Here is a 22,241-nt window from a genome sequence, read left to right on the forward strand (position 1 = left end):
TTTGTGTTTTGTTTATCTCATACACTGATTATATTTTAAGTATTCTCAGGGTGCTTTTATATGTTCTCCTATACTACTTGAAAATAGTTTATTTTGAAATTTATGCTCACGTATAATGTCAAAAATCAAAGAATAAGAATAGTTGTTGACTTTTATTATGAAAATTCTATCCAAAAATTTTTAATATACTGAATATAATTCTTAATAATAATCTTAAACTTAGTACAAAATCTATGCAATTATCTTAGTTCACATGCAACCTCATTTAGTGTATCAGTAAGTTTTTTTCTAGCAAGGGAAAGTGGCTTTTAAGTTAGAATCACTCAAATATTTTATTATCTTATTAATTACTGGGGATTTTGTTCTATAGGAGGGGCTCCAAATATTTTAGGAAACAAAATAGCATGATTCCTTAATGAAAATTCTAGAAGGTTGGTACAGTTTATTTTCCTAAGTCATTTCTGCTTAAATTGGTAATGAGCTAGGGCTTTTACAGAGACATTATGTTAGTTTAGTTATTAAAATGTTTCCTTGGTCATCTTCTAGGAAAAGATAACTTATTTTGTAAATTAGAGTATGCATCATTTCTAATATATGAACTATATTTACATATATATTATTTGGGCAGTTACTCTAATGAAAAAAATAAATAGAAGTCGATCTGATATTTAATCTTAATCATATGTAATTTATAAAATGAATATCTCTTCTGAGAATTTTTGCTTTTAATAAAATAATCAAATATAATTTTTAATATATTATTTTGTGTTTCAATTTTGCATTGTATTTTCATTTAATTTTAATAATTTGCTTTTCTTGTACTTTTTTGGTCTGTTGTCTGTTTTGTCTAATGCATGTCCAGGGTTCTAAGGTTAGTATTACTTCAGTAATTTTCAGGTTTTCAGTTTTAAATTTTATTTTTGCTTATTTATGAAATTTTTGACTTGGTTATATTTTGAGTTTCCATACCATCTAACATTAGGCATATCTTTTGGTATATTTAAAAGATTCATTAGAAGGATTATTTTCTCAGTGCACTGATGAATTACTATTTTATTATTCACACTAATCTTTAGACTAAACTATCAGAATGTAATGAAAACAATAATATTACAGTCATATGTATAATCAGATTTTAACTGGTTCCTAAGAAAGGAAATTGGTTGGAATATATGTTAAGATTTAATAATTATCATATGTGGGTGATCTTTATTTTTAAACCTATGTTATGCTGTTTATGTAACATTTCATCATATTTATAAATTACTGTTATATAGAATTAATAAGAACTCCCATTTAGGTTATTGGTTAAGAATGCTTTTTAGTTTAAAGTTTTATTTTGTTTAGTCAAAAATAACAATTTGGCAGATTTCATGGATGATTAATAATTCTGTTTATAATTTCTGTTTGTAAATTACTCATTTAAAAATGAAAACATTTTGAAGCTTAAGCCTTGTACACAGCAAAATACTTCAAAATAAGATCAACTAATAAAATGAGTTAGAGTTCCCGTAATTTTAGTAATTCAAAATGATGAATTTCTTTGAGAATACATCTATAGATATCCTAAAATTCTAGTATTTTGACAAGTTTTCAGAATGCTTAATGGACCTAAGCAATGGCCAGATCTTCCATTCCATTATAAAACACTTATATTGATAACTGATATTTTAAAAGGAGGTTTTATATAAAATTAATTTTTAAACTTTTATTATAAACAATTGTGTTGTGGTCACCGATTTTTAATTCATGCTATGAAATGATGCTGTATATCAGTGAAGTGCTAGCAAATGAGGAATCTTTATTTAAAAAATCCAAGTAATGAATTAATCATTTCTTTAGGTCATGGATACTGAATTGGCATAATGTTGTAAATCAACAATTGAAAAAAAAATTTTTGTCTATTTCCAAGCTCCTCTTAGAATGATTTTAACTCTATTTTGATGTTAAATAGAAGGGAGAAAGGTTGTTACATTTTATATTCCATTTATAATCGTCTAGTTATAAAAAGTGCTTGCAGTAGCCAGCTGTCTCTTTTCTTACCGGTGTTGTACACAAGAAGTGTTTAAGAGGTCGTTTTTTAATCAGTGTTTCCTGCTGACATTTCCATGTTAATGTGAGTAGGGATATGTCTAGGTAGAATGATGGGTATAACTAATGTCAAATGGAGCATTAAATAGGAGCAGATACCTATGATATATGCTTACCTTGTAGTTGAATTTATCATTTGTTGCAGAAGTAAGGTTAAACCATATGGCTAGTGTGCCCATTTTCAGAAAATTTAAACAGTAGTACTTTTTATTTATAAAGCATTCCTTACTTTTCTCTGATTTTGAGGCACTGAGAAAATGAGGTCTAGTCATAATGAACCAAAATAATTAAAATGTTATGTAATGCACAATGAAAAATAAAATGAGAGATGTTGCTATTGCTTACAAAATACAGAGTTATACATCTTACGAAACACAGTGCTTTGTACCATTCCCTTTCAAAGCAGGAAATTATATTTTACCATAGACAATAGTGTAGTGAAAGTACAGCTTCACCAGTCTAGAATGCTACTGATTCTTCTTATTGCTAGTGTCACAAATTAATATCGGTAGAGGAATTAATGATCTCGAGTATTTTTACCCTATATTTTTATTGTTAATACGAGATACCTTGTGGTTTCACTTTATTCTGAAATGGATAAGAAAGTGTCATAATTTGACAGTTGTCTTCCTTTGATGTCAAATGAAAGCACCACATATCTTTCCTATTGCTCATCATACATTTATAGGAAAGAAAAATTAGCACATATATTTTTATAAATGAGAATGAGGATTTTGGGAAAGAAATGAGTTTTATGTCTTTGTTAACTAATAGAACAAAACTAGTATAAATATATACATGTGATTACTTCTAAATATCTTTATGAAATGATCTTAAGTTTGGAATGTAGTTTTTACAAGTAATGATACTGAAATCTAACATTGATTTTTAAAATAGATTTTTCCTTTATTTAAATATAATTCATAGGTAAGCGAATTAAATTTGATAACTAGCTCTTGTGATATATGGAATTAGTTTATGATTTATAACTTGTTTTGTTTACAAAATAACTAAACTACTGTTAACCTGCAGTATGTATGTACATGTATTATATCTCCAAATTTTAAGCAAGATTTAAATCTACTTTTTTAAAGACGGAATTGGAAAATATTGAAGTGACACAAGGCATGTCAGCTGAGACAGCAGTAACTTTCCTCAGTCGATTGATGGCTATGGTTGATGTACTTGTATTTGCCAGCTCTCTAAATTTCAGTGAGATTGAAGCTGAAAAAAACATGTCTTCTGGTGGTTTAATGCGACAGTGCCTAAGGCTAGGTAAGTCTGTTAAGAGTAACAGTGCATGTTAAATAATTACAGATTACTTTTTGATACTCTGTGATACATAAAGTATTAATGATACAATTTGATGATTATTTAATGTAGAGATTATTTTATAATTCTTCAGAATTACTAAATTAAAAAATTATAATACCTTCACATTGGAGATTTCATGGAATTGCTCTTTAATGGATTCTAATTTGCAATAAAGTCAAATATATTTTGAGTTGTTTCAGAATCAGTTAGACAATAACCTTTTTCACTGAAGTGATTTTAATGTAAATCTATTTATATCCTTATTTTTGGTAAACTAATACAGAGGATAGTTGTCCTGGGCCCACAAATGTATCAGAAAACCAACGACTAGTTTTGTACACATAATGCTAAAGGATAAAATTGACCATGCCAATCTCACTGTTTCTCAGAATGCACAGTTAACATTAATAAACATTAGTGTACCTAATAACACTAATAAACATTAACACTAATAAACATTCCTGTACCTATGATTTTTTTTTTGCCGCTATCTTGTGTTACAAATAAAATTTAGTCCTGAAAACTCTTAGTAAATTTAGACCAGCTCCTTAGGCAGGAATCATTCTTACATCTCTTACCTTTTTTAAAGGGAAAAATTATTTATACTATTTAGTCTTTACAGGGGACCAGACAACTACTGTTTTCAGACCAAAATGGCTACTATTTTCATACTTGCCTTAAAGTGTGAACAGGGAGGACATGAGAAAGTAAGGTATTTGATAGGGAGGACGTTCTTGATATGTATTCTTTTTATCCATAATTTAAAAAATAATGTAAAAATCTACATATATACATATATATAGTTGCAGGAGAGAAGTTGTTTCTAATCCAAGGACAGAACAAGAACTTGATTTAAGAATGGTGGAATAAATGTACTTTTTAATGTTGTTTTGTATTTTCCTGAGAGGAGTCATTTCATCTCCATTATAAGAGAAAGATTGACCACATGGAGTGTGGAATAATTGCTGTGGGCCATCATGGACATTTCCATTGACATTTAACAATAGATTACAGATTGAACTTTGTTAGAAAGAGAAATATTTTTTTAAATGCCCAGAAATCTTGAAAACTGCATTTATTTGGTTATTCTGAACTTTTAGTTCTGAATATATTCCATAGCTTTACTGCTGATTTCATTTGTATCCTGATAATTCTTAGCAGATTTGTTTTTTTATCATCCACAGGAAAGTTTTATAAGTGAATAATAATGAAGCAAACAGTTATATGTATGTGCTGTTTACTGTTCTAAGCACTTTTCATATATTGATTTAGTTAATCCTCATGACAGTCCTCTAAGGAAGTTACTGTGTTTATACTCATTTTACCATAAGGAGACTGAGGCACAGATAGTTTAAGCAACTGGTCCAAGAGCACACAGCCCATAAGTGGCAGAGCCAGGATTCAAACTTAGGTGGCCTGATTCCAAAATCTGTATGTTTATTACTATGCTTTACTGCTTCTTAAAATAAGTTAGTGAATAGACAGCATGTACTTATTGAATGCTTGTTGACAAAGGTGACGTTCCCACCATGAAAATAGGTAGATATTGGGACTTGTGAGGCCTGACTATATGGATGTACCCTGTTATTGCCTGAAATGGGGAGCTGTGCTCTATATAGTCACCAAGATAGTCAACTTAAGGGCAGAAGAATTATTATTTAAAAAATCATCAACTATGAATAAGTTTGTAAATTTTAATTGATCCATAAATTTCAGAATTTTGAAGGTTGGAAGGGGATAGAATAAGGAAGGATATATTGGGAGCTTCAAAGACCCTGTAGTATTCTGTTTCTTCAGATGGTTGGTAGTTTATGGGTAATTTGTTTTTATTTTTTAACTACATGAATGTTTTATGTATACTTTTCATTACTGTGTTTCCTAATTTAAAACAATATTTATTGATCTGGTTGATTTTAAGAATAATAATGGGTTGGAGAAAGTGGAAAGAAAGAAAAAATAGAACCAAGCAATTTTTAAAAACACGTCAAAGTCAGCAATTTACATCAATAATATGCTTTCATTTTGTAAAACAGTTTGCTGCGTTGCTGTGAGAAACTGTTTAGAATGTCGGCAGAGACAGAGAGACAGGGGGAACAAACCTTCACATGCAAGCAGTAAACCTCAGGAAGCTCCCCAAGGTGTGACTGCCACAGCAGCTTCCAAGGTAATTCAACATTTTCTGTGTTAAATACAATGTACCTTAAAAAAAATTTTTTTAAGTTCATGAGAACAAAGTGACGTGGTATCGCTTGATTATCAGGCAGATGGAGGCTCTGGTCCTGGCTTCTTTTCTTCAGAATTGTATTATCAAGATTACTTAACCTCTCTGAGACTGGCAATTTTTGGTTACTCAATGAAGATATTAATAATTTCTCCCTCGTAGGGTTCTTGTAAGGATTCTATCAGTTCATAGCACTGAAAAGTTCTTAATTATTACTATTTTTAATAGTTACATATATTTTCACAGAGTTCAGTATATGAATAATGCGCTTTTTAAATGGATATGCTTTTAGGGATAGAATTCCCATGATAGTCAACAAAAATATATTGAATGCCCATGAAATGAATGAACGGTGTACAGTATTTCGGAATGCAGCAGTGATTCTTATTCTAAATTAGCTCAATTTATTGTATGTTCAACTGACCATTTGCATCACTTCAGAGTTTCAGTAATGTGACTTTTAGGTCCTGCATGCTTGACTGTCGCTTACTTCAGCTACAACTTGGAATCCCTTACCCTTGCTTTTACTATTTTATCTTGTTTATTTATTACTATTTTATTTTAGTCACACTGTAGACTTCACGCAGTTCATCAGAATTTGTTTTAACCTTTAGACTTACACATAGCTTCCCCTTTCTTGAAATGTCCATCCTTATTTTTCACCCCAGTGACTCTGTTCCACTCTTGGCTTTAGCATAAGTTCAACGCTCTGAGGAAAATGTTTTCTAATACTTTCACTGCCAACCCAGTCTAAGGGAAGTTCCTCTGTTTGATATTTTCATAAAACCTGGTATGTCTCTTGTCACTCACAATACTTGTAATCAGATGTTTGATACTGAAACAGTGAAGGCTCAGTAAATGAAGGCATGAAGTAAAAGTTTAATTCATTTAAAAAGTTCTATGGCGGGCTTCCCTGGTGGCGCAGTGGTTGAGAATCCGCCTGCCAATGCAGGGGACACGGGTTCGTGCCCCGGTCCGGGAAGATCCCACATGCCGCGGAGCGGCTGAGCCCGTGAGCCATGGCCACTGAGCCTGCGCGTCCGGAGCCTGTGCTCCGCAACGGGAGAGGCCACAACAGTGAGAGGCCTGCGTACCACAAAAAAAAAAAAAAAAAAAAAAAAAAGTTCTATGGCTTCAAACGTTTGCAGTTTTCAGGCAGAACAGCCACACATTTAGTCTATCTGTAGTGTAGCGTCTTTCTTTTTCACTACTGTTAGAGACACATTACAAAATAATTAGACCATATATTATTTTATTGCTGACAAGTCTCCACAAAGCTCTTCATTGCTTAGAAAATTAAATAGAAACACATCAGCAGTCATGCTTCATGTTATTTGTGTAGGCACAGGAGACTGTATGTTACTTGAGGGCATGTTCATATCTTATACATCTTTGTAATTACAGAGCGTACATCGCACAGCACAAACTCGAGAATCAAACAGTTCTGAGTTTGTATCCTGGCTCTACCACTTACTGGTTTTATGAACCAAGACACATTCCTTAGTCTCTTGTGCCTCACTTTTTCATTTTAAAGACTGGAAGACAGTTTTCCAGTCTTTAAAATGAATATGTGTGTGTGTGTGTGTGTGTGTGTGTGTGTGTGTGTGTGTGTGTGTGTGTATATATATATAAATGTATAAGGTGTTTGTATGAATTAAATAAAAAGCAATAATGCATTAAAGTACTTAGTAATTCCAGAAATGCAGTGAACATTCAATTAATACTAATTCCCTTCCTCTCTCTAGGAGTTAGCCATTCAATATATATATCATGAAATGAATAAATAAGTTGGTATTTTTGAGAGCTTAGATCTTAAAGGTGTCTGTACTTAATTCAGAAGATAATAGGGAACATTTCAAGCCTGTCAAGGCAAGTAGTACACTGATTGTAGAACATGGACAAAAAAGCTCAGTGAGAGGGAAATCCATAGTAATTTAGTTGAGCTAGTCACTGTCTCTCTTGGTAATGAAAGATGGATTATAAGTGCTGGATATAGAAATATTAGGGGAAAAGTTGACTTGGTAAGAAAACACGTTTCAGAATAGAGAATCAATGGAGAGAGTTTTTTTTTTCTTCCCTATTTTTATTCATTTTTAATGTGACACTTGAGTAAGTAAACCTTAGTTAATTTTGGTGTGTTACTAACCTGAGTGAATTTGTATTAACCACATGGTTTCTTTGCACCTCATTTTTTATACTTTCTAAAAAGGAGCAGTAATACAAGCTTTTCCTATAAAACTGTCTCGAATTAGATTATGGACATAGAAGTACTTTGTAAACTGTAAAATGGTATATAAATTAAAGTATATACAAAGTTTACATCTATGCTATGGATAGTATATTATTTCTTTAATCATTCTCTGATAAAGATTATTAGCCTATTTTTACATATTAAAGCTGAGGTTCTAAGAGGTTAAGTATCTCACCTAAGGTTATGTGGCTGGTTAGTCTTGGAATTGTAATGGAAGCCAAATAATTGTCAACTTTCAAATACCATACTCTTTTCACTATTCTGTGCTGCAAAGGAGTCAATCATCTTAAGAGTGAAATAGAATAATTGAGGTTTACAGAGAAACAAAAGGAGACTAATTTATTATTAGTTAGAGTAACAGGTTACTTTATATGCAGGAATTGTATTTGGTACTTTACATACATTATCTAATTTAATCCACACAATTCTTAACATATTTTGTAAGTGAAAAAGTACTAGATTGAGTTTCAGGGATCTTTGCTGTCTTGCAAGTTTGCTATGTGACATGTTATCTAAAATGTGTGGATTTTTGTGTCTTCAGCTGTAAAAAGGATTTTGGTGGTAATGATCTTTAATGTCTTTCAGCTTTAATATTAACGCCACGACTAAATTTTTTTTTCTGCTCACCTTTCTTACATTTTGTAGATTATGAAATGCTTTCACATATGAAATCTCATGTAATAATGTAACATAATTTCATACATTATAAAAGCATGATGGATCAATGAATGTGATGACTTAAAGAGACTTATTAACTAGAGGTAGGGAATGTGGGGCTCAGAAAGATTTAGTAACAAGCTTGAGGTCACACAGTAGAGATTTGAGCCCAGAGTATAAGATTAATATTTTTTATGCCATAATCTTCTAGCCTTTCTTTGTCTATAGCGGTAGCTATGCTGATAAAGAATAAGAACACTAGTAAGCGAAACCATGACAAGAGTAGAAGAGAACAGAAAAAGTGCCTTGTAATAGCATACTGTTGTCAATAAATGTTGTTCAATGAAGAGAGTAGGTAAAGAATGTGGCCAGTTTAATGACTAAATTAAAGGTATTAGAAATTATACTGCTATATAAGTTTCTGTATTATACTATTTTTTCACAATTCTCTCTTTTTTTGTTTTTAAGACTCCACTAGAGAATGTTCCAGGTAACCTTTCTCCGATTAAGGATCCCGATAGACTTCTTCAGGATGTTGATATCAATCGCCTTCGTGCAGTTGTCTTTCGGGATGTGGTAAGTTATGCCTGCTTGATTTCCCAGGAAAAAACTTTCCACTGTCATTTGTGTAAAATAATTTAAATTTTATAAGAAAGCTGCATATTAAAACTAAATGTCCTAATGTCAGAGATTGTAGGTATATAACATGCTTCTGTTTGTAAAATGGACGAGTTTAGCTTTATCAGAAAGCTTATTGATATGTTATTTTTTAAATGATGTTAAATTTTTATTTAAATTTTGTATGGATACTAAGAATAGGGATAACTTTGAAAATTATAGTTGACTTTATCTTGAATCACCTACTCCTGTCTTTTAGTATTCCTTGCTCCATCTCTAGGTACTGAATATTTTGCTAATATCAATGTTCCTTGTATTATGGATAAAAGGGATTAATTCATTAAGGTGTTATTGGCAGTTACATTTGGGGGGGCAATGATTTTTGAGATAAGAATCTGCATTTTAAAATATAGATATCAATGGGAATTTGAGTTAGAAAGGTTGCTTAATAAAGTTTATTGAAAAGATAGCTTAAGGAAACGGTTTCATGGAACCCTCCAATTATATGATCACTTATTCAAAGTAAGGATAGGTAAGATTGGCCTTTCCACAGATTGTGTAGACACATACACAGCATTTCACAGCAGACGCAATATTGGCAGTACTCCTTAGTATAGTTGCTATTTATCAGCCATTTTGGATTCTATTTTTCTTATTTTAATTGATGATTTATGAAACATAGAAGGAAGTTTATGTTTTAAATTTACATTTAATAATAAATTGGATAGAGTACTTTGTACTTGAGAAAGTGGTTAAAATATATTTAAGTCATACAGCATAATACTGCATGGCAGAAATATAAGAGAAAAATTCTCACTCTTTAATATATATCAGTGCTTATAAATCACTAAGAAATTACAACCATACCAACAGAAAAATAGGCAATGGATATAAAATATGAAAATAAGGTAACAAACATATGATTTAAAAGTCAGTATAACCAGTAGTCAGAGAAATGCAAATTTAAAACAAGAGTGAGATAAATATTTTACCATTGAATAAACTAAAATTTTTAAATAATAGTACCTGTCATTAAAAGGATGCATTGAAACATGCGCCATGATTTATCACTGGTAGGAATAGAAGTTGAATAAACTTTTTGGAAAGCTCTTTACCAACATGTGTTAAAACTCTTATAAATATGGATGCTTATTACCGAATGGTTCTCCTCGAGCTATTTAAGCCCATGTGCTCATCAGAGTTGCCTTCAGGAAAATTGACAACATTATAAATATCCAATATAGATCTTAATAAATCATAGTATATTCATTTAACAAGAAACTGTGCAGCTATTGACATCATATTTTTGAGGGAAACTTAGTGACTTGTAAAATGCTCAAGATATATTTTAAGGGAAAGCAGCAGTATGCAAAAATACTTATACTATGCAAATATTACATTTGTATGCCAAGTGTACATACATGCACATGTTCACCTTTATTTTTTTAAAAAAAGTCTGGAAAAAAGTACCCAAGTGCTACCAGTGATTATCTCTAGGTTAACAGTTTTTATTTTGTACTTTTTTTGTATTTTCATATTTTCTGTAGTAAACCTGTATTGCTTTTGTAGTTAATAAAAAATAAAGGAATTTTTAAAAATAGGAGATAAAACATATAATAGTATAAAAATCATGCTGTGAGAAACTCTATAATCTGGACTTGAATTTGGACTTGGGAAAAAAATTACTCACTAACAGTTTAACCATTTAGAAATGGGAATTATTCATCCTGAACAAAAACATGTTGTGGAAAGATTTTTTTTTTTAAATGATAGATGATTTAAACATGGAGTATGTCTTCATCTCCAAGAGACCCATTTGAACCTAACATAGAAGGTGTTTATGTTAAGTGTGACATTGCATTTAAATTGTTAGTAAATTCTGCATCAGGTTATTGTGGTGAATTATCATAATTTTTCTAGTATCTACAGATGTTTTGTAACTATATTGGATAACCCAGCAGTGGTGCTTATTAGCTTTCTTCCTAAAGGAAGGTAATTAGTGTTCACAGGTGTACCTTCCAAACATCATGGAGGTAACATAACTTGTGTTCATTGAGTTTATACTGTGTATCAGACACTTAGTATATATTACCTCAGCTTTCCGTAAAAGGTTCAGAGAAAGCTAAGACTCAGAAACATTAAGATCACACAGCTAGTGTGAAGTAGAGTCAGAATCCCAAGGTAGATCTTTGCAAAGCACTCTCTTTTTTACCACCATATTTCGTAAATTCTGAGGTACACTTTTTTTTTCATTTTAAATAATCTCCAAAATTTGGAAGTGTTTTACAATTGCTATATTTTAGTCAACTGTAGAAATTATAGTAAGATTTCTACTTAACTTTTGAAATTTTTACGAATCAATAGTCATTTTTAGTTGCCTTAATTTCAAAACCACATGAGATAAAAAATTTGGTCTTTAAGGAAAAATTATATATATAAAAGCTGTCTGTTACCCACAGAGTATGAAATACTAAATTCATAATATTTCAGAACAAATTTAATCTAGTTTGGTCATTTTCTGTGTTACCTGTACTAATTCTGTTTCATAGTATTAAATCTTCAGTAAATATTTCTCATTGTCTTTTTTTTCTAACAAATGCACACACATTTTGAATCTTGCTCACATTGTGCCTAAATGAAGTAGTAATGTAAAGTGCCTGTTTATGAAGTTACTAGACTTTAATGCATGTTTGTTTTCCTTATTTCTGTGTTATCTATGGGCCAAGGTAATTACTTGCAGTTTTGGCTTGAGTATCACTTTTAACCTAGCTTAGAAAAAAGGCTTAATAACCATCTATATATGATTACTTAGATATATAGTCTAATGTGGAAATAGTATTAGAGGTCATTTAAATTTGCCCATTAACAATTTTTCCCTATACGATGATTATCTAGGCTTTCTGGATAGAGTTCTCAAGGTTATATATGGCTCTTTATATTTTTGCAAAGCATACTTATTTTAAAGTTATCTTCTCTACTAGACAGCAATCTGCTTTTTAAAAACTATTATCTCTTTATCCTAACTTGGTCAGTCATTTTCACACCTTTTACCACATTACTGCTCTGCTCTGGAAAAATTTCATTTTGTCATTGAGCTTTTGAAATTGGGAGCCTCAAATATTGGCTCCCAATTCTGCACTGGAAAAATGACCTCCTTTTTCCAGAGGAGAATAGTGGTGCTCTTGCTTCTTTTTGTCTGTTTATGTGTCAAACATTGTGTTAGCTTTTTTTTAAGCTGCCATATCACACTTTTAGCTCATATTGAACTTGTAAAAAATTCATGCTTTATGCTCCCCCATTTTTATACCTCCTCTATTTTACTCGTATTGTTTCCTGCTCGGGTAGTGGTATATTAGAATTGTATATGTATTCTAATTGTAATTTTATTCTGTTAACTTATTTTCAGTTACTTGAAAGTATACTTGAAACTCCTGTCTTTTTTTATTCAGACATTAAATTATTCTTTTCAAGCTTCTGCTATATGCATATCTTATAAATATGCATTCTCTGTTGTTATGGAAGTAGTAGATACTAGTAGTGGAGAGGACAGAGAATAAAATTTTGTGGCATATTCAGCAAAATCTTAACATTCTCAATTTTTGAAATTACATTCCAACCTGTAAATCAGATGATATATTTATGGAGTTTTTTAATCTATACTTAGATGATACTTATTAAATAGAAGTGTATACTTAGCAAGTTTTAGTAAAAGTTAAATGTCATATTTTACCTCCATAAAGAAGGTGAAACAACAGTAGTTTCTTGTACTCTAAGAACTTATACTTTAAAAGTTTTGAGTGTCAACACTGCCTTTTCATTTTATGCAGGATGATAGCAAGCAGGCACAGTTCTTAGCTCTAGCTGTTGTTTACTTCATTTCGGTTCTGATGGTTTCCAAGTATCGTGACATTTTAGAACCCCAGCGAGAGACTGCAAGAACTGGAAGCCAACCAGGTAGAAACATCAGACAAGAAATAAATTCACCAACAAGTACAGGTACTTAATATTTGTCTAATTATTTGAATTTTTATCATCATTTATCTCCTTTTTATTTCATTTTACATCTAGATTTAAACTGGTTCTATTCATAATCACCTCAAGTATTTATAAGTAGGTGGTATATAAATGCCAATTTAATATTCTTTAATTATACAAAAATGTAGAATATTTCCTATACTCTCATTTTATCAGTGTTGGTTTTAATTTTTCTATTAATACAAATCATTTATACTACTGTTTAATATGCAAATAACTCATATGTTTTAAATGTATAATTTTAAACTTTATAAACATATGAAAGTAGGAGGTCCTTATAGAGTAGTTCAATATTAACAATAAGCCAAAATGTAAATCTTTATACCCAATTTCAAAAATAACATCCCTCTTTCTTTCTTTCTTTCTTTCTTTCTTTCTTTCTTTCATTGTGTATAGTTATTTCAGTATCTAAATATTCTGTCAGAGATTTATAATAAACAAACACATTCTAAACTTTATACCAGAGTTGCTTCAACTAAAATCAAAGACTTCTAGACATCAATGAACCATTTTGGATCATGTTGTCTTTCTCATCTATAGAAGATGCTCATGTTGTAGGAGTTCGTGCATTATCAGCTTTATCTACTCTGCTTGGAAATGATAAACACATTTTCTGGCAACTAATATTTTAATATCATGGGGAGCCTTCTATCAATTCCATTTCTTGCCGGGTGTTTACATCAAGGTTGTTCCTCTGTTGTTTGCAGTGTGACCTTAGTAACCCAGTGGTTATTTCATGTACCACTGGATTAATTTGTAATAGAAATTATCTTTCCTAAATAAATGCATATGATATACAAATTAAATGAATATTTTAAAAAATGAGTAGAAATTAGTGGTCAAATCTCTGCATTATGTTTTCCATATTCATATCATATCTCATTTACTTTTTATTGCTGTGTGGAAATACAGATTATTTAACTATAATTCTTTGCTGTTGCATGCTGTATTTATTTTTAGTATGTAAACATGATATTTCTTTGTAGTATACTTTTAACTTTATTCTTCAAATTAAATGTTATCTTACCATTGCAGTTTATGTCTTTTGACCATTTAAAACCCTGAGACTATATGTTAATCAACTCTTTCCTCATTTTTAATACATGCATAACAGTCATATATGTATGAAGCAAGCAATATTTTAGTGAACCTTCCAGTTCTGATTTTCTTCTGTTTGTATGTCTCTGTGTATGTTGCTAAAATTACTCTACTTAACGAGTATATTATTTCCTTTCTCTTAATACATAACTTCTTTCCTTCCTCCAGAGACGTGGTCTTTATTACTAGTACTGTTTGCATGTTGTAGTGATATAGAATTGTCTTGGATCTTCAGTGGACCATGTTGCAGGTTGTTACATGCTGGCTCAAATTTGATTCCATAATTTTCTCCACAGTTGTGGTCATACCATCTATCCCTCATCCAAGTTTGAACCATGGATTCCTTGCCAAGTTAATTCCTGAGCAGAGCTTTGCCCACTCATTTTACAAAGGTAATATTAACCTCATCTCCTGACCTGTTTGGATATTCTTAAATTTCAACAATTGTTATACAATAACCATCCATAATCTAATTGTTTATAAACAATCATACACCTCAGGTTTCAAGATATAATATGTTGTATTTATACCTGGCTATTGAGAGCAAAATATAGTTTTTATATTTATATTCCATTATATTTCTTTAAGTATCATCTGCAAATTAAGGCTGCCTAATGATATGTATAATAATATGCACAGTGGTGGCATTCACTAGAGATTGCAGAAGAGTCACGTCTTATTAGTGGGACTAAATTAGCCCTAAAATGAAGGCTACTGTGTAATGACAACAAAAAAGTTGAAAAAAACAAGCCTCGAAAGCATCAAACTGATAAGTTATTTAATTTTCTGTCAGAACAAAATTCCAACTCTTTTTAAAGGAATACAAAAAAATTCTTCACCAAACAATGTAAAATTCAACATTAAGCATCTAATAAAAAATCATTAAATGTGCAAAGAAGCAAGAAAATGTGATGCATAAGCAGAAGAAAAAAATCATTCGATAGAAATAGATTCAGGAAGGATAGATATAGCAGAATCATCAGATAAGGGCATTCCAACATCTATTATAAATATGTTCAAGTGTTTTTCAATTTAAAGGAAAAAGTGAACATAATGTGAAGAAAAATGGAAGATTTTTATAAAAGAACCAATTTGCAGTCTTAGAGATGAAAAATAAAATGGCCAAAATGATGTCTCTGGGTAAGATTAACATGAGATTAGTCTGTGCAGAACAAAGGTGAGCCAAACTATGCCCCCCTGCCCCAGGATTTTCCTGTGTACACACCCGGCATAATTCCTGGGACAGTGAATATGATAGATTTTACTGTTGTGACAGGGTTATGTTATATATGTTAGCACAGTTGCTTTTTTTTTTTTTTTTTTGCTTAAAACAGAAATGTATTCTCTACTAGTTTTGGAGGCTAGAAGTCCAAAATCAAAGTGTCAGCAGGACTGTGCTCTCCCTGAGGGCTCTACGGGAGGATCCTTCCTTGTTTCTTCCTAGCTTATGGTGGGTGCTGGCAATCCTCGGCTTTCCTTGGCTTGTGTGAGCATCACCTCCAATCTCTGTCTCCATCTTCACATGACCATCTTCTCTCTGTGCTTGTGTCCAGATTTCCTTCTTTTTGTATGAATACCAGTCATATTGGACATGGGCCCCACTCTAATCCAGTTTGACCTCATTTTCACTTGATTATATCTACAAAGGCCCTATTTCCAAATAAGGTCATATTCACAGGTATTGGGGGGACATGAATTTGGGGTGAACATTATTCAGTCCATTGTAACTACTCACGGGTTGTTTCATCGCTTTGTGGGTCTTTTAGTCTTGTCTTTTTTCTTCTTCTCCTTTGATACTTGATTCACATCTTTTTAGCACAGTTGCTTTTAAGAAAAGGTGATTATACAGGTAGCTCTGACCTAATCACATAAACCCTGTAAAGGCAGAGAGTTTTCTCTGGCTGGTTTGGAAGAGGAAATGAGAGAGCCTCAAAGTGTGAGAGGGATCTGAAATAAAGGAAGTTTTTCATTGCTGAGATGGAGGTGACCATGCAACAAAGACCTGAGATCACCTTGTAGGAGCTGAGAGCACTTCCCGGCAAGGGACTGAATTCTGCCAATAACCGGAGTAATTTTAGAGGGCCTTGAGCTCCAGATGATACCACCGTTCAATGTACTTCATACATTGGCTAATGATATGGAAGAACAACTTATAGAACAAATAAAGCAGCAAAGTATTATTACAACTTGATGAATGGACAGATATTTTTTGTAAACATGCAAACTTTGGACATAATGATGAAATAAAGGAAAAATTCTTTTCAGTTTTATTGCTTACAAAGGCATCTAACTCTGAGTTGTATAAACTAAGAAGGATTAGACTAAATTAGATTAGATTAGATTGGAGTGTCATCTGGAATTTGTTTTGTGTAGAAGGGTGTTCCAAAAGGTTAACTTCAGTGACTAGAATATACTCTGGAGTAGTTAACCTGATTAAGGAGCCTGCATCATAATATCTATGCACTGCTTTCTTTATCAAGAAAAGTTTACTGTGAAACAGTTTTAGCTGAACTGCATAATGGTGTTAGTGGTATAATAAAGTTTTGAATTACTTTAAGGCTGATGTGGTAAATTTTCTATTCTTTTAATTATATGATAATATGGAAGGTGATAGTAACTGTTACTGCGTGCTGTCACGCAGTGGTTATTGAGAGGAAAAGTTCTGTTGATGATGTTGGAAATACAAAGTCAATTCTTAGGGTTTTTACAGGATAAGAAACCAGTTTCATTCCACTCTTTAAAAATTAGTAGAACTGGCCTCTTTGTCAGACATATAAACTGTGTTAAATGAACTTAGTACTTCCAAGCAGGAAAGGATTGCGACATGTATTTTTAGTGTCAGAAAAGATGAAAGAACAAAAATAAAAGAATGTTGGAAGCACACAGTTTCTATGACATCTTGCATAATTTAATAAAATTATTTTAATAATATTTATTATATAATAGTTATTATCAATGAAGTATCTATCTTAAGAATGATATTGATTTTGCTCATCTTGGAAAGTTATCTCCTATCATTTTATGTATTTGATAGAGTGTCTTGTATTTTATTTTACATTAAAAGGAGATTTGTGTATACAAAATTTATGGATCTAGAATCTATTTCTTTCATTGAAATATAATTTATGTTTGATTATAACTATGGGATAAATTATTGGAAATGAGTATTGATGAACATTGAGAGTATATTTTGAAGATACAGCATTTCTAGTTTCACTTTGGGTAAAAGTATAAAATGAATACATGTTCTGAGCTCTCTGAGTTCTCATTCTATCAACATAACTCTGTGACATGGCTTTCTCCACTCTGTGTGTTATTAAAATAAAACAAAACTAGGCTAGCTGTATGTTATTCCCATGAGTAGTAGTATTGCCAGTTCTACTTGGATTAGATAAGTTAACAAGCAAAAGTTCATCACATTATAAACTTTAAATATTTATATTCCCAGTATTTGTTCAAAATGTTTATATAGGTATTTCTTTGGGGGAATTGCTGTTTGCTTAAAACTTTTTGTTTATTTATGATGTATATTGAAAAAAGTTACAAGTACAGTAACATTTTTCTAGATTGATCACCTATACCCACACTTTCAGTCAACAACATGGATAGTTTTTGTATTTTTTCCCCAATTTACCTTTGTTCTGAGTATATTTATTGAAATTTTATTTTATGTCTATGGAGTCAAATAATACAAGCTTTTGTGCTTTTATTTTCTGTTTTGAGAAGACTGATCTGGACTACTCTTCAACTCCTTCACACTTTACTGCCTTTTTTCACCTCATTATTGAGCCTTTTAAAAAATTCTGAACTAGCTCTTTGGCCTCTCTCTTCTTCTTAATCTTTGATAGTCCTTCAGCCCTTGGAGTATTGTGTAGTTTCTTCCCTGGACTTGTTGTCTCTAGTCATTTAGTCCAGGGGCCCCCAACTCCCGGGCCACAGACCGGTACTGGTCCGCGGCCTGTTAGGAACTGGGCCACACAGCAGGAGGTGAGGTGAGTGACAGGCTAGCGAGCGAAGCTTCATCTGCAGCTCCGCTCCCCATCGCTCACATTACCACCTGAACCATCACCCCCACCAACTGTCCGTGGAAAAACTGTCTTCCACGAAACCAGTCCCTGGTGCCAAAAAAGGTTGGGGACTAATGATTTAGTCTGTTACTGATGACAAGTTTGGTTTTTTTTTTTTTTTTTTTTTTTTTTTTTTTTTTGCAGTACGCGGGCCTCTCACTGTTGTGGCCTCTCCCGTTGCGGAGCACAGGCTCCGGACGCGCAGGCTCAGTGGCCATGGCCCACGGGCCCAGCCGCTCCGCGGCATGTGGGATCTTCCCCGACCGGGGCACGAACCCGTGTCCCCTGCATCGGCAGGCGGACTCTCAACCACTGCGCCACCAGCGAAGCCCCTGATGACAAGTTTTTATATAACATTATTATATAAAATAATGAAATGTAATTTATATTTAATATAATACATTCATAAAATAAATATTTTATAATATAACAAAACTAATTCTTTCTAAAAATTTCTAAGGGATTCCTATAGTTTTCAAAACAGTTAAAATATCTTAACTTATCAATTAAAAGAATGTATCACAGTAATGGAAAAATGTAAAAAATAGCTGAACAGTTAATAAGAGAAAGGCAATGTAAGTACAAATAAGGGAAATTTATTTAAATTTACTCATAATTAAATACATTTATATTGAAACAAAACTGTACCATAATTTTCAAATTGGGCAAAATCTTGAAGGGTGAGAATATAAATATGTGCATTTTACATAGAATAAAAATATCCGTGATCCTTGTTCTACTAATTTTGCTCTTAGAAATATATATTAAGGGAGCAATGAAAGATATGCCAATAATTTTTTTACCACTCAGTTTTTATTTATTACATACTTAGAAATAAAGCTAACATTTATTAAATAAATTGCTACATTCATATAATCAAACACTATGATTTTCAGCTTGCACATTTGTTATTGTATCTTGCTTTTGGAGTCATTTTTAATGGACTCGTAATTCATTATATGGGTGCATTATTTATTTTACGAGTACTCTACACTGTCATTAGTATATATATAGAATTTTTATTGGATACTGATGTCAAATATCCTGTATATTTTATCTTATTTACAGGTGAAAATCATGCTCAGTTATCCCTAACAAATATTGTTTTAAAACTTCGACTCTTTAAAATAAATGTATGTTTTCAGTATTAGTAAGGGTACCAACAAAAGCCTCCCTCCTCTCTTTTTTCTTTCATCTTCTAATTTTATCTTTTTTCCAACTTACCTTATGATTCATTCATTATGTATTTGCTGAATAAATGAATGGTTTCCTATTACATACTAGGTACTGGAGATACATAATAGTGATCACAAAGTCCCTATCTTTTTGAAGCTAACATTCTAGTGAGGAAGATAGACTTTTAGAAACCACACACTTAAATATATAATTGTTGGGCTTCCCTGGTGGCGCAGTGGTTGAGAGTCCACCTGCCGATGCAGGGGACACGGGTTCGTGCCCTGGTCGGGGAAGATCCTACATGCAGCGGAGCAGCTGGGCCCGTGAGCCATGGCCGCTGAGCCTGCGCGTCCGGAGCCTGTGCTCCGCAATGGGAGAGGCCACAACAGTGAGAGGCCCGCATACCGCAAAAAAAATAAAAATAATAATAATTAAAAAAATATATATATATGTATATAATTGCCAGCAATGTTGTAGTCTAAGAAATAAAATTACAGATATTATGAGAAAGTACAGAAGAAGAAACCTAATTTAATTTGGGGGTTGGGAAAGGCCTTATAGAAGTGATATTTAAGCTTTGAACCAAACAATTGAATTCAGTTAGTTTGGGAAAAAGAATGGGGATAGTGGAAGCACATTTCTGAAAAGGTAGCCACATATTCAGAGAAATTCCTTGGCATATTTTGGGAACATATGTGGGTGGAACATAAGAATCAAGTGAAAGAGAAACATTCCATGAATTTAGACAGGTAAGCAGGAACCAAATTATGTAGGGCTTGTAAACTATACTAAGGATCTGGTTTTTAAACTAAACAGAGGAGTGTTATATTAGTGTTCCATTTCTGCCATAACAAATTACCACAGACTTACTGGCCGAAAACAACACAAATTTATTATTTTATAGTTCTGTAGATCAGAAGTCTAACATGGATTTCATGAAGTACCGAGATAAGTAATCATTTGTCAAAGCAAGCAAGAACGGAGGTAGATAATTTGAAGAGAATGACCAAGACTTCCATTTTTAGATGTGTAAATTTTGAGATGTCTGTGGAAATCTTCTAAGCCTTTGGGAAGCTCAATCAAGCAAGTAGATTACAGGTGATAGCCTGATACATTTCTTAATCCTCATAGCACACATAAGATCTACATTTTTCAAGTGCAGTCCTTGCAGCTTTCAAAGCGTAACTAACTTGTTCAAGATAACATGGAAAACTAGTAAGTTGTGGAGCCAGAATTGAAACCTTTATCAATTTGACTACATTCCCATGATCTTTCTTATGACATATTCTTTTTAGAAAGGAAGGAGAAATACCCAAAGTACCTGAATGGAGGCAGGAGTAAGAGGTTGTTCTTTTAGGGTGGGAGATACTGATCCCAGAGCTAGGGATGAGAGGTAGAAATTGAAGGTAAGTAGAGAGAATAGCCGATAGAGTGGTTGGGCTCTGTATTTTCTTTTCTCTTTGGAGTTTTGGTTAATTTTTATGCAATTTAACTAATTTGCATTTAATATAAACAAGATATACAAGTTATATACAGATTTTTTAATGTTTATTTTAAATTACTCTAATGTGAATAGTTTGCTTAATATTACTATATGAAGAGCAAATAAGTAATTTTGATGTAATTTTTAGTGATATACTAACAAGAAGCTATATGTTCCTTTCATGTTATTCCTTATTAAGGTAGTTTGGAAAATAGCAATTTGAGTAATAGGTAAGAAATATTGAAGCACTTCATAAATTATCATAAAACAAGATTTTTGGTGGAAGGAATGTGTTAAATGAGGTCACCATGTAGAAATCATGTCATTTGCTGAACTTCACCCCATATTTTTCCAAACATGCATTAGATGAACTCATTAGGTTCAATGAAAAACAGTAAGAAAAAGAGGCATCTGGCACCCAACTGCCTGTTCTGACAAGGTTAAGATCACTCAGGCTAGTAATATTTCTCCTTTGTGTACTGACATGGCCTATTGCTACAGAAACTGTCGAGAACTACTGAAAAGTTGGAAGTCTCCTGTCAGTAATATAACCTGCACAGGTGCAATCATTTATACTTTCTATGCTGCTCATGCTTAGCTTCTATTGAAGTCACTTGGGTTAAATCCTCAAAGTACTTTAGTGTTACAAAGAAGCATTCTGTAAACATGTAATTCATCTAAGCTGAAATTTATGCTATCATCTGAGAGTGTGTTCTGTAAATGCATAATGGGAAATTAAGGTAGGTTTTTTGCGTATTGACCTGTTTTCTGTTTGCAATTACTGTTATAAAATTTTTCATTGGTGTTTATTTTTATTTCTAGGTGAATAAGATCATAAACTTTGCAAAACTTATGTATTTGAATAGAATTCTTATTGAAATATCAAAATTACTGCTCTCTTGAAATAATTCTTTTCTCATCCACAGTAAAAAAATTAAGATTTTTATTACTGTATAAATATTTTGATGAGTTGTTTGAAAATATTTTAACATTCAAATTTAATAACTTTTAATTGTGTTTTATAATCAAGAGGTCAACATTTATATTGAAGTTCCATGTATCTAGCTACTGAGTTATAGATTTTAGTAGTCTACTGAGAGAGTCAGTTGAGTAGAAAAGCAAAAAATTGTATAGTTGGTAGAAAAAATCTTTTTATATGACACCTTGTGGACACAAACCAAAGATTTTATTTTCTTAGATATTTTGTTTGCTAGCAAAATGCTTATATTT

At 32.0% G+C, this 22,241-nt stretch overlaps 1 protein-coding gene across 8 annotated transcripts in view; it reads left to right on the plus strand.

Moving 5' to 3' along the window:
• NBEA (neurobeachin) overlaps positions 1-22,241 on the plus strand; it is a 594,993-nt gene that overhangs the window by 172,866 nt on the left and 399,886 nt on the right. For 6 of the 8 annotated variants that reach the window (XM_059042292.2, XM_067016556.1, XM_067016558.1 and 3 more), the window contains exons 25-29: positions 3,186-3,366; positions 5,439-5,569; positions 9,003-9,110; positions 12,980-13,148; positions 14,582-14,677. In XM_059042292.2, the coding sequence (XP_058898275.1) occupies positions 3,186-3,366; positions 5,439-5,569; positions 9,003-9,110; positions 12,980-13,148; positions 14,582-14,677 (685 nt within the window). The remainder of the gene's footprint in view (positions 1-3,185; positions 3,367-5,438; positions 5,570-9,002; positions 9,111-12,979; positions 13,149-14,581; positions 14,678-22,241) is intronic. The other 2 variants (XM_067016560.1, XM_067016561.1) reach the window with 1 other exon arrangement.

The sequence above is a fragment of the Kogia breviceps genome, chromosome 16 (assembly GCF_026419965.1).
Source record: "Kogia breviceps isolate mKogBre1 chromosome 16, mKogBre1 haplotype 1, whole genome shotgun sequence".
Lineage (NCBI taxonomy): Eukaryota > Metazoa > Chordata > Mammalia > Artiodactyla > Physeteridae > Kogia > Kogia breviceps.